At 40.3% G+C, this 13,244-nt stretch overlaps 1 protein-coding gene across 2 annotated transcripts in view; it reads right to left on the bottom strand.

Moving 5' to 3' along the window:
• Window positions 1–5,944: 5,944 nt before the first annotated feature.
• Window positions 5,945–13,244, bottom strand: part of acss3 (acyl-CoA synthetase short chain family member 3) — a 215,911-nt gene continuing 208,611 nt past the window's right edge. For both annotated transcript variants that reach the window (XM_039761751.1, XM_039761752.1), the window contains one exon: window positions 5,945–6,900. In XM_039761751.1, coding sequence (XP_039617685.1) covers window positions 6,832–6,900 — 69 coding nt within the window. In that variant the 3' untranslated portion in view covers window positions 5,945–6,831. The remainder of the gene's footprint in view (window positions 6,901–13,244) is intronic.

Genomic DNA, 13,244 nt, shown 5'->3' with positions numbered 1-13,244 from the left:
TCCACCTGAGGCTAAGCATGTTCATGTCTGGCCAGTACTTGGATGGGAGACCTTCTAGGAAAAGCTTGGGCTGCTGCTGGAAGAGGTGTTGGTGAGGCCAGCAGGTTGGGCTTACCCCGTAGTCTAAACAGATCCCAATGCAGCCAAAGGGAACACTGTGCTGTAAAAATGGCACCATCCTTCAGATGAGACGTAAAACTGAAGTCCTGACTCTCTGTGGTTATAAAAGATCCCTGGGCATCCTTCATAAAGAATATTGCGTATCTCAATGTCCAGGCTAAATTGCCCACTGCGGCCTAGTCATTCTGGCGCCTTATTCATCCCATCTGTAATTCTCTCATTCTCTCTCACCACTTCACCACCTAACAGCTATGTGGTGAGCGTACTGGCACAAAAATGGCTGCCGTCGCATCATATAGGCGGATGTGACACACTATGAAAAGTGCTTTGTGTGGTGAGAAAAAGCACTATATAAATGTTAAAAATTATAATTCTGCTCACAAGAGAAAGCAAAATCCTTTTAGGCCACTTGGTAAAGTGACTAGGCAGGCTTTTTTGATATCCACATCTTTTATTTTAACATCATTCACAATGCAGCCTTTTATTTTGGCACACAACTGAAAGACAGAATTCCAGCCAACCCTTTTTAGCGTCTGATGCATTATCCATTTATACATTTTTGACCTTTGGAGCTTAGTAGGCATGTGAGAGGAGTTGCCTTTTGAATCTTGGAGTTGAATTTCAGCATCTTCTATGACATGTTCATTCATTGATTTTCCATCCTTTTCTCCATCTGCTTCTTCCAATTTTTGTAAGCTCCAATTCAGTGCCTCGTCTTGCTAGTGCCGTAGACTGACATATACTCAGTTTCTGTAGATAGCTCCAATGAGCAATCACATTTGATCTGATACAAACTGACTGCCTTGTCCATCTTGTAGTCGGTGGCATGCACAATGATTTGCTCAAGAAGCCTGGTTTTAAAAGCATCGATTTTCTTTCACTCTTCTTTCCTGATGGGCCTGCTTTTGTGGACAAAGGTAGCTACTAAGAATACTGCTAATATAGCAAATGCATGTTTTCGTTTTTTTGGAGAAGCCTGCTTGCTTTCAGACAGTTGTCTCCCCATTCATGTGTATCTTTAACCCAGAAAAATAATACTTTTTAACAAATGTCACTTTGTCACAAATTTAACAAAAATCTTCATCCGCTAATGCTTTTTTGCAAAATGTCAGTTTCAGTACATTTTCCATTGTGATGGGTTGCATTTGAACCTGAGGGGAACTAATGTCTTGGGGAAGCGAATGAGTAGTTTGGTCAAGGATTGTTTAAACTAGGGAATAAGGGGTGTGTGTGTGTGGGTGCATAGCAGCTTAGGACAGGCCAGAACTTCACATAAAGGGGCAAGCAGTAGTGCAAAAAGAAACACATAAGGTAAGTCATACATTCAAATGCTTCATTGAATATTAGAAGTATCAAACATTAAACAAGTGAAATGGCGTTTTATGCGGCTGAGCATGATTATAATACTGTATTAGATAGATAGATAGATAGATAGATACTTTATTAATCCCAAGGGGAAATTCACATAATCCAGCAGCAGTATACTGATAGTCATATACGGAGCTGCTGGAAAGGCTGCCTCTCGGATGCGGCGCCGGAAATATAGCAGTAATAGAAACTGGACTAAATATCAGACACAGAGAGGAGTAGTATAAAATAGATGGTTACACATTTTTTTAGAAACGTTAGGCAGAAATGAAAATGGGGTTTACGAGGTGTGGCAGGAAAGGAAATGAGACTGGCAACGCTGCGCTGTTGTCCTTGATAGAGCACGTGTATCAGTACCCTCCCATAACTCAGTGCGAGTTTCAACTCCTTCCGTTAACTATGTGATTTTTGTGACTGCTATTAGCGAAGTTGTGTTTTTGGTTGTGCGTCACGCAAAATGGAACAGCGGAATTTGGAGCAACGTTGTGACATTAAACGGCAAGTGTGACGTTTGAAAAGTTAAAACAGGCCTATGGGGAACATTCTTTATCCCGAGCTCAAGTTTTTCAGGGAGGCCTTCAACTTCGAAAACCAATGAAATCATCAAACGTGTGAACACTCTTGTGAGATCAGACCGTCGTTTAACATTAAGAATGTTGAGTGAACAATTAAATTTGAACAGATTTACCGTTCATCAAATTTTGACTGAACATTTGCACATGCGAAAGGTCTGTGCCAAAATGGTGCCGAAAAACTGCCCTCTCCATAACAGAATTTTTGACCTCAAAAGGCATTCCTGTGGTTCCCCAGCCCCCTTATTCACCTGACCTCAGTCTGTGTGACTTTTTCCTTTTTCTAAACTGAAAAATGTCCTCAAAGTACGTCATTTCGGGACTTTAGAAAACATCCAAAAGAGTGTAACGGACATGCTGAAGACCATACTGGTTGAAGACTTCCAGCGCTCCTACCAACAGTGGGAACAACGTCTCCATCGGTGTGTAGCTGCCCTGGGGAACTACTTTGAAGGGGATAACATTGATGTTTGAAAAAAATAAAAACTTGGGTAAATAAAAAATCAGTCTCATTACTTTTCTGCCACACCTCGGTATATGTATGATTGGGAATTGAGTGGAGACTCAGTTCTTAGTGAGGACAGCTATATTCAACTAGAAAGTAGAAGGGTTAAAGTTCCAATATTGGATTAGGAGGGTGTTATAACCCCCTCAATTCAGACAGTAGTTTCAATGTGGATCATTTTAATAATATAATAAAACATCCAAGAATATCAAAAAAAGGAAAGTTTAAAGGGGATATTTTATAGTCATGGGGGGCTTTCATTACCCAAATTTTAACAGGACTAACCTTATTAATAGTGCAGCACAAGAGCAGGAGATTGTTTTTTAACATAATATGTTTAAACACCATCAAGAGGGGAAGCATTTCTAGATTGAGTATTTTGTAACAATCCACACAGAATTCAGGGGTAGAGGCAATTGAGCCATTAGGATCTAGTGACCATAATATAATTCATTTCACAGTGTTTAGGCAGAAGGCATATATAAAAAACTTAAATAGTTGAGTTTAATTTTAATAGAGCACATTCTGCATAGCTGCGGTGGACTGGCACCCTGCCCGGGATTTGTTCCTACTTTACTCCCTGTGTTGGCTGGGATTGGCTCCAGCAGACCCCTGTGACCCTGTTAGGATATAGCAGGTTGGAAAATTACTGACTGACTTGCTGACATTCTGCATAGATGCAGCAAAGTCTAAAAGTGGTAATCTGGGATAGGCTTTTAAGTGTAAACGTAGTCAAGGAGCAATACAGCCAGGTTTCAAGACCCTTTTTCATGTAATGTAGTACACATTCATCTCCAAACACAAAAGCAGTCAGAAATTAAAGTGAACTCTGTCATTGATAAATAAGGAGATTAAAAGGAGCTGCAAAGGAAAATAATTGAAACATAACTAATTTAGCTTTTTAAGAACTAACCCTTCTCTGTTCTGTTTCTCTTCTCCGTATCTGGATGTGACTCTTGGTACCACTCCTCTACAGCTAGGCTGCTCTCCTGGAAAAGCCATCTCGCATAAGATTCTCTCATCAGATTGGATGGCCAGCACACACTCCACTATGGGAATCCCAGGAGTGGATAGGTGGCCAGTTGGCCAAGGTCTCCAGGACTGTAATTTAATTTAATTTTTGTCTTCCTCTTTTTTAGTTTTTATCTCCACCACTGTCAGCTGGCCACGTTCTTAATTTATTTAATAGACAGTTATTGTTGGTTTACAATTATGTTTAATCAGTTTCTACCTTATTCTTCGTGTGTTTAAAAAAAATCTGTGTTTATATGTGTACCAGTTCTGTACTTAGCAATTAGTATAATCTATGGCTGCATCCTAACTGAGAATTGTTCGCAACACTCTGCACTTGCACTCAGTGAAGAGCACTAAAAAAATAGTTGCATTGTATATCCAGGGATTATTCCTGCTTTTAATCCCATGCTGCCATGACATATTTGCGACCATGAGCTTCAATAAGTGGGTTTCAGAATGTCCATTCTGGTATGATGGACCGTGGATATACAAACTGGATTCCAAAAAAGTTGGGACACTAAACAAATTGTGAATAAAAACTGAATGCAATGGAGATGGCAAATGTCAATATTTTATTTGTAATAGAACGTAGATGACAGATCAAACGTTTAATCCGAGTAAATGTATCATTTTAAAGGAAAAATATGTTGATTCAAAATTTCACGGTGTCAACAAATCCCAAAAAAGTTGGGACAAGTAGCAATAAGAGGCTGGAAAAAGTAAATTTGAGCATAACGAAGAGCTGGAAGACCAATAAACACTAATTAGGTCAATTGGCAACATGATTGGGTATAAAAAGAGCTTCTCAGAGTGGCAGTGTCTCTCAGAAGCCAAGATGGGTAGAGGATCACCAATTCCCACAATGTTGCGCAGAAAGATAGTGGAGCAATATCAGAAAGGTGTTACCCAGCGAAAAATTGCAAAGACTTTGCATCTATCATCATCAACTGTGCATAACATCATCCGAAGATTCAGAGAATCTGGAACAATCTCTGTGCGTAAGGGTCAAGGCCGTAATACCATACTGGATGCCCGTGATCTCCAGGCCCTTAAATGACACTGCACCACAAACAGGAATGCTACTGTAAAGGAAATCACAGAATGGGCTCAGGAATACTTCCAGAAACCATTGTCAGTGAACACAATCCACCGTGCCACCGCCGTTGCCAGCTGAAACTCTACAGTGCAAAGAAGAAGCCATTTCTAAGCAAGATCCACAAGCTCAGGCGTTGTCACTGGGCCAGGGATCATTTAAAATGGAGTGTGGCAAAATGGAAGACTGTTCTGTGGTCAGACGAGTCACGATTCAAGTTCTTTTGGAAATCTGGGACGCCATGTCATCCGGACCAAAGAGGACAAGGACAACCCAAGTTGTTATCAACGCTCAGTTCAGAAGCCTGCATCTCTGATGGTATGGGGTTGCATGAGTGCGTGTGGCATGGGCAGCTTGCATGTCTGGAAAGGCACCATCAATGCAGAAAAATATATTCAGGTTCTAGAACAACATATGCTCACATCCAGACGTCATCTCTTTCAGGAAAGACCCTGCATTTTTCAACAAGATAATGCCAGACCACATTCTGCATCAATCACAACATCATGGCTGCGTAGAAGAAGGATCCGGGTACTGAAATGGCCAGTCTGCAGTCCAGATCTTTCACCTATAGAGAACATTTGGCGCATCATAAAGAGGAAGGTGCGACAAAGAAGGCCCAAGACGATTGAACAGTTAGAGGCCTGCATTAGACAAGAATGGGAGAGCATTCCTATTTCTAAACTTGAGAAACTGGTCACCTCGGTCCCCAGACGTCTGTTGAGTGTTGTAAGAAGAAGGGGAGATGCCACACAGTGGTGAAAATGGCCTTGTCCCAACTTTTTTGGAATTTGTTGACACCATGAAATTCTGAATCAACATATTTTTCCCTTAAAATGATACATTTTCTCAGTTTAAACTTTTCTGTGATTTATGTTCTATTCTGAATAAAATATTAGAAGTTGGCACCTCCACATCATTGCATTCAGTTTTTATTCACGATTTGTATAGTGTCCCAACTTTTTTGGAATCCTTTTTGTACTCTAGATATCTACAATAGACAAATGATGTGTGTACCAGGCAATAGTGTGGACAACTGGTTGTCCAAGACAACTGGGCACAGTTTGTGTAGTTTCCATGTCCATTTTGTGTGTTGCAGTTCTTCCCCCATATCCAAGACTAGGACCTCTCTGGTGCCCAGTGCTGTCAGGACAGGTGCCAGCCTCCCTGACCCTATCCTGAACTAGATACAGTGAGTCTGAATTTAAATAGGTGAATATGTACAGTAAACATATAGATAAACAAACAGCAACTACAATAACGGCAGCTATACATTGTTAATACAAATATAATAATGTACAAATATAAATCATGTAAAACGGTGACACAATTACACTTATTAAAAAGATGTGTTGCGTATAAAACTGGCAGTCACTACGTTAAGGGGGAGTATGGATAGTTGCAAACATATTAAACAAGAAATGAATCTGCTATGCCAAAGACACAACACATATACAGCAACAAGTGATAAGTAACACTAGAGTCTGTTCTTCTTTCAAAATAAAACATATGAACAGTTAAGGCAGGTTGTTTCTTTTTGTCCTTTACAACTAATGTAACAAAAATGCATAATTAAAATACTGTTAACTGGGGCAACGTCAAGGCAGAATTTACTCCAAGCCTGACAATATAACATTTTGGAATTTTCCCTTTTGCTGTTGAAAGTCTAAATTAATATATAAGAGCAATATTTAATATTTTTTACACTCAAATTTACAATTTGCCGAGTTTCTGAAAAAATGAAGTCAGAATGGTTTCCACAATGGTTAACATTTTTAAGCACCCAGAACAGATTCTGAGAATCTTGCAAAACAAAATATAAAATAATGTAATTTATTGGCCTCTTCCAAAGGTACACTGCATGTTGCATTCATAAAGGCAAATATACTGTATAACCAGGTACCTAAATGAAATTCTATTTGAAAATTATAATTATAATTGTATGTTTTATTAGAAAAGAAAGAAAATAAAATTAATCATATTTTGTTAAGCCAAAGAGATCATCAAATCTTGTTCATTTCTTAGGAGAAGAAATAGACTGGGCCAGGCTCAGATAACTGAAGTTATTGAAGTTTATAAAACAGAGGCTGTATCATCCAGACTTAAACTGTGGCTCCTTCCTGCACACCCCTTTTTAAAATCCATGGCTTTGTTAATATTTAGATATGGCTTTTAAGAACAGTTTCAATTTCTTCAAACACATCTGGATCCTCAATGGTAGGAGAAATCTGAAAGAAATAAGGGAAAAAAGGTACAGACTTTGGAGAGCAATCATTGAAAATGTTAGGATGACATACATGTTCAATCAGAAACAGACTCTGCTCTGTACATTTTATGAAAACACAACTTAATCATGGAGCGAGACAGTGGTTAATGGAACTTTATTTACAAATCAAATATCCTGGTTATGATTACCATGCCAGTTTAACATGTACATTTTTCTCCAAATGGTTCTGTTATACTGGCATATCTTAAAAACAGAATTTCCCAACCTTTTTTTTTGTATTGGCACCGTTTCTATAACCAAAAATATCCCCAGGCACACCACTATCATACTAACCACAAACACATTATATCTCATACATGGAAAAAAAAAAAACAGTCACTGATTACAACCGCAAGATGTTATGCGAATGAATATGAATAATGTTGCATCCGTGCCACAATATTTTTCCGAAATGTACTATACAGGTCATAAAATGAATAATTCCAAATATCATATACTAGCCAACCTGCGGCGTATGGTACGCCGCATAATCAGGCCGGTTTTTTTAATTATTTTTAAGCACAGGCAGAAAAGTAACATTTGAAAAATCGGTAATGTAATAAATCAGCAAGAAAAGCAACATTGTAACAATGCATGGAACGAACCAACACACAATCGTCCGTGACTGAAAACTGGCGGACCGTCCTCACGCCTCCTCCTGCCAGACGGAGGGATGGGGGTGCACAGCGCGGAGGTTGGAACAGGAGGAGAGGAGAAGGACGTCCATTCAGCTCCGTCCGTCATGCTAGTCTGCTGATTTCTCATTCAGTATGCACTGCCCACTCATGTGCCCACCTCCAACTCGTCACTTGAGGAGTCGTCTTTATACAGTCCAGATGTACGTGTGACAGATGTAGACTTTTCATTGCTCTGTGTGGATCTGGCTGCTTTTCTATATATAATCCACTAAGACACCCGGCCGCGGTAGTAGTGAGGTGGGAGGAGGATGTGTACAAAGGGTTGGGACATAAGCAGTGGGAGTGTATGAGCCGCACTTAGTGGGAATTCCACGGTTTGCAGCCTAAATGGGGTTCAACGGCTTACCCACGCCGGGTAGACACACGCTCAATGTCATGCATAATTATTTATTGAATGCTAAACACTTCTGGAAAGATGCGGTTGTCTAAAACGGGTTGGTGTGAGAATACAACAGTAAGCGAATGAAAAGATGGCACTCTGGAGAGAGCAAAATACAACACAATAGTGAACCCGCGGCATAACAAACGGCGCATAATTATTTATTGATGGTTGAACACTTCTGGAAAGAAACAGTTGTCTAAAAAGGGAGGGTTTGAGGATACAACAGAAAGTGAATGAAAAGATGGAACTCTAGACTTTTCATTGCTCTGTGTAGTTTTGGCTGCCTTTGTATATATAATCCACCAAGACACCCAACCACGGTAGTAGCGAGGGGGGGTGGTGAGTTTGTGAACAAAGTGCATCTAAGAAGACGCATGTTGGTCGCGGATGCGAATTGCTGTATGTAGCGTGTAAAACAGTTTGGTATGGTGCACGCGGTCATGCGTCGTAACAAAAACTTGGTTTTTAAAGACTGCTTACTTCATTGTGTTTTAACCTCAGTTGTAAAGGAATGTTTTAAGGACCCTATGGGATACCCCTCGGTTTTGGCTGCTTTTCCATATATAATCCACCAAGATACCTGACCACGGTAAGGGGGGGGTGTGCACAAAGGGTAGGGACATAATGAGTGGGAGCGTACGAGTTACACTAAGTGGGAATTCCACGGCTTGCAGCCCAAATGGAGTTCAACGACTTACCCACGCCTCTCTGCGCTGGGTAGACACACGGCCAATCTCGTGCATAATTATTTATTGAATGCTAAACAGTTCTGGAAAGACACGGATGTCTAAAACGGGTTGGTGTGAGAAAACAACAGTAAGTGAATGAAAAGATGGAACTCTGGAGAGAGCAGAATACAACACAATAGTGAACCCGCAGCATAAAAAATTCCGTGTGGCTCAGACGTGCATGTGGACTCTTGCCACAGACGAAAAGGACTAACTGGGTGGTCGGTGAGTTTTTGCGTCCGGGCAAATGGGCAAGCAGTGTGAATGCCTAGAGAGTGAGGGTAGATGCCGGCCGGTGAAAAAAGGAGTGTTGGTGGGCAGGAAAACGTTTTCCGTGTTCCTGCAGGAGCATCTAAGAAGACGCATGTTTGTCGCGGAAGCGAATAGCTGTATGTAGCGTGTAAAACAGTTTGCTATGGTGCACGCTGTCGCGGCGTCGAACGAAAAGTCGGTTTTTAAAGACTGCTTACTTCATTGTGCTTTAACCTTAGTTGTAAAGGATTTTTTTAAGGATCCCATGGGATACACCTCGCAAACCGTTTCACATGCTGCATATGGCGATTCACCTCCGCGAGAAACATGCCTCTATGAACAGTCAACGCAGCTTGGAGGTGCATGCAGTGCAGGTCAGGTTAATGTCATGTGGCCTCTACGACAGACGAATATAAATGACGCCATTTTTTCTGTGTCGTCGCGTCCGAGTTGGTGGGCGTGGCTCCTTCCTGCGTGTGCCATAGGTGTCTTACTTGTCGGTGGCTTAGTGAATCCACGCCCCTTCCGGCATGCTTTCCATGGTTGTCTTGCCTTAGTGAATTATATATATAGATACCTATGTCTCTGTTTTTTTGTCAGTGCGGCTTTGACATCATGGACCATAAGGCGCATACTAATTCAGCGTAAGCAGGAACACTCAATAAAATTGAATTAAAAAAATCAAGTGATGGAGATACGAAGAAGGCACACTCATCAGTGTTTGTGTGTCAGCTTTTGTCCATCCAGATCAGAGAATGTCCAGTTCAATTGCCTCAAAACACCACTCACATCTACAATTACTCCCAGTTTCAAATAAAAACTAACAGCCTCAGATCCCTTTGTGGTAGTATGTATCATGATCGTGACTGAGAATAAAAGTGAAGAAAAAAAAAAACAAAAAACGCTAACTTTTACAAGTACTATACATTTATAGCGGCTGTAACAGATGCACATCAAATGTATGTGTTTATTGTATAATATTAATAATAAGAGCAGCTCACTATGGTAAATATACGAGGCAGTCAGGATCGAACCGGGGGACTCTTACCGCTGTGCCACAGAAGCTGTTGTATCATCCTTGAAGCTTTTGTAAAAGTGTTTATTTGATCTTTGCACTTTAGTCTTTACACATTATATAGTTTATGTCTACATTTTGTCCTTTATTACTAAAATATGAAAAACGTTTCTGTTTCAACTATGTCTTTACACAGATTATTGTAGAAACGGAACACACATGAAATGCATGTGTTCCAAATAACAATCTATTATTTCCATTCTAAAACTCCAGCACTTCACTCGCAGATAATGAAGGCATGAGCTGGGAGAACTTTGTGCCCATTCTGCAGTGGTGGGGGATGGAATAGTAGGCTGCTTGCTGCTTGTCTTGATCAGCACATTTACAAGACAAAAGACGCTGACAGAGAGGTCTGAAGGTGGGCTGGATTTACGATGTTTTTTGTAAGCTTTGGTAATTATAGTGTTAAAGAAAGGCATGTAATTGGCCTCATGTGGATAAATGGTGAATGATTCTTTCTGTTACCAACACTCTGAATTATTCTGACCCTACAGTTATAACATGTAGTAACTTCAAGCATGTGACTTTGGAAGGAACACTTCACCAGTATGTGTCATGTTCCACTTGAGAAAAAAAATAAGCTGGACCTGCTCAATGCAAACATTAAAGATGCCTTTAAATGTATACATATGTCAACTTTGCATAAATCTTATCTGCCATATTCTCACTTACACACCTGTTATTAGATTAGAACCAGTTTCCACCAGGGTAGTGAGACAGTGGAGGTTGAAATGGCTCTGAATGACTGCTTCCAAAAAAGGACTGGAAAATGATGTTTGGGGACGATGCATGAGGACGATATTGTTTGACTCGGGCACTGCATCACAGACTGTATTAACTCCTGTGTCGACATTACTGTACCCTCAGAAAAAGGCTCAGCTTTCCAAACAACAAGCCCTGGATTACTAATAAGCTAAAACATCCCCAGAATAAGAAGAGAACATTCAAATTTGGTGACAAAGATACTTTAAAAATATAAAATGTACAATAAATACATCTTATTTAAGAAGCCTTCTATTACACTCTAGGTCAAATCACAGAGTAAAATCAGCATGAACTAAGCAGTAAACATTAAAACTGTAAGTAAACATTAATCAGTAGATAAATTGTCATGAACTAAGGAATAATGGACAACAGTAAATATATAGAGCAATTGACTCACAGTTTAAATGCCCATTAGAATAAGTGAGTTTTTAATGCAGTTTTAAACCGGGTAATTTAGTCCAGATTTCAGATGTGGTAGGGTAAAGTGTTCCAGAGTTTGGGTACAGCATCAGTAAAGGCCCTAGCCTCCATGGTACTGAGGTTAATAATTGCGACAGTTAGTACACCTGAATACGAGGACCAGAGGGAATGAGCAAGAGTGTAAGGTTGGAGAAGGTCAGTGATATAGCTTGAGGTTGATCTGAAATACCACTGGTAGCCAATGAAGCTGAATAAGGTAATATGGTCTGCTAGTCAGGTGTGAATGATGATCCTGGTGTCAGTGTTCTGAAAAAGTTGTAATCTGTGAAAATGTTTGTTCTAGATGTCCTAAAGAATGCTGTTACAGAAGTCAATGCAAGAAGTAACCAACGAGGTGCTACTTTGTGTCAAGGCAGGGTTAATTCTGGCAATATTCCGAATATGGTAGAAGGCCGTCTGGGAGACATTAGTTATATGCAGGGCAAAGAAGAAAGTGCTTTTCAGGATTAGACTGTGGCGCTTTACCTGAGTGGAGATGGGAATGGTGCCGTCATCAAAGGAGAGGATGATATACTTAGCAATTACAGATTCTGAGCCTATAATCAGTCATTCAGCTGATGAGCTTAACGAAACTGATCATCTCACATCCATAAGTGCTGAAGACAGGAAGTGAAGGTGGTAGGTGGGAAAGTGGATGTAGGTTTAGTGGATAAATACAGTAGGGCTGAGGGTCATTAGCATAGCAATGGAACTAAATACCATGATGACGGAAGATAATGCCACTGGGGAGAAGACAGATGATGAATAGGAGTGGTTCCAATACAGAACCCAGTGGAACTCCCTGGGTGACTGTTGTGCTCTCAAAATGTAAGGTCTTGATTTGGACAAAATGCTATCTTTAAAATAGGAAAATAGCCAATAATCAGCAGCACCTTGAACTCCAGTACCGGCCAGGAATTCAAGAAGTAACCTGTGAGATTTGTTGTCAAAGACCATACCGAGGTCAAGGAGCATTGGAACGCATAATAATCCATAGTCATCTGCATAAAGTAGGTCTTTATTGACTTTCACCAGCACATTTTCTGTGTTGTGTTTTGGAGGGTGTTCTAGGAAGATGGAGCTGAAAAATTCCAGTAATGTAGAACAGCATTCATTAGAGAAATTGGCCTTTTTTGTCACCACTGTTAATAATTTTGGCATAATAAGTCACTTTAGCAAACAGGCATTTTTATACTCACTTAAACTAACTCGGAATAGCAGATGGTTGAAATCGACTGGGAATAAGTACTAGACTTGAGCAATTCAGGCTCAGGTGCTAGAAGGGAATGTGTACAAGGCTAATACCCCGAACCAATTTTTTAATAGATTCTCCCTCCTTTCACCACCTTCTTCTAATGACCATTCTCCCCACATCATTCCTTCTGTATCAATATCTCCTACCTCAGACCATCAGCATAGGCTGTTCATAACTGATGACTAAGTAAGGAGTCAACTGAGCAGGCTAAACACAAGGAAAGCTGTGGAACCAAAGGTAACTCTGCTACCTGTTCAGTCAGTCTCCGAGGCTTCAGAAAGTGCTGCTGCTGTGGAAAACATCCTGTAACGCTTCAGTTCCAAGGAGGGCAAGCGCCTCCACATCTAATGATTATAATTCAATGGTATCTTACATCATGGACACCTTCAAAAGGCTGGTGCTGAACTATTTAAATCTTCTTATGAAAGAATACTTGGAGCAACTGCAGTTTGTTTATTGAACAAAGATTGGAGTGGAAGATGCAAATATCTATTTGCTCCACCAGTCTTATTCACATCTGGACAAAGCTGGCTATAATGTAAGAATTATGATTTTTCCAGTGCCTGCAACACCATCCAGCCATCTCTGTTTGGAGGTAAGGTCAGAGATTTGAAAATGGATGAGCCTATGGTGTCCTGTATAAGATGACCACAGTTTTTAAGGCTCAAGGACTGTCTCTAATATGGATGTAA

This window comes from Polypterus senegalus, chromosome 8 (assembly GCF_016835505.1).
Source record: "Polypterus senegalus isolate Bchr_013 chromosome 8, ASM1683550v1, whole genome shotgun sequence".
In the NCBI taxonomy this organism is placed as follows: domain Eukaryota; kingdom Metazoa; phylum Chordata; class Cladistia; order Polypteriformes; family Polypteridae; genus Polypterus; species Polypterus senegalus.
This window is presented reverse-complemented; position numbering and strand designations above follow the sequence as displayed.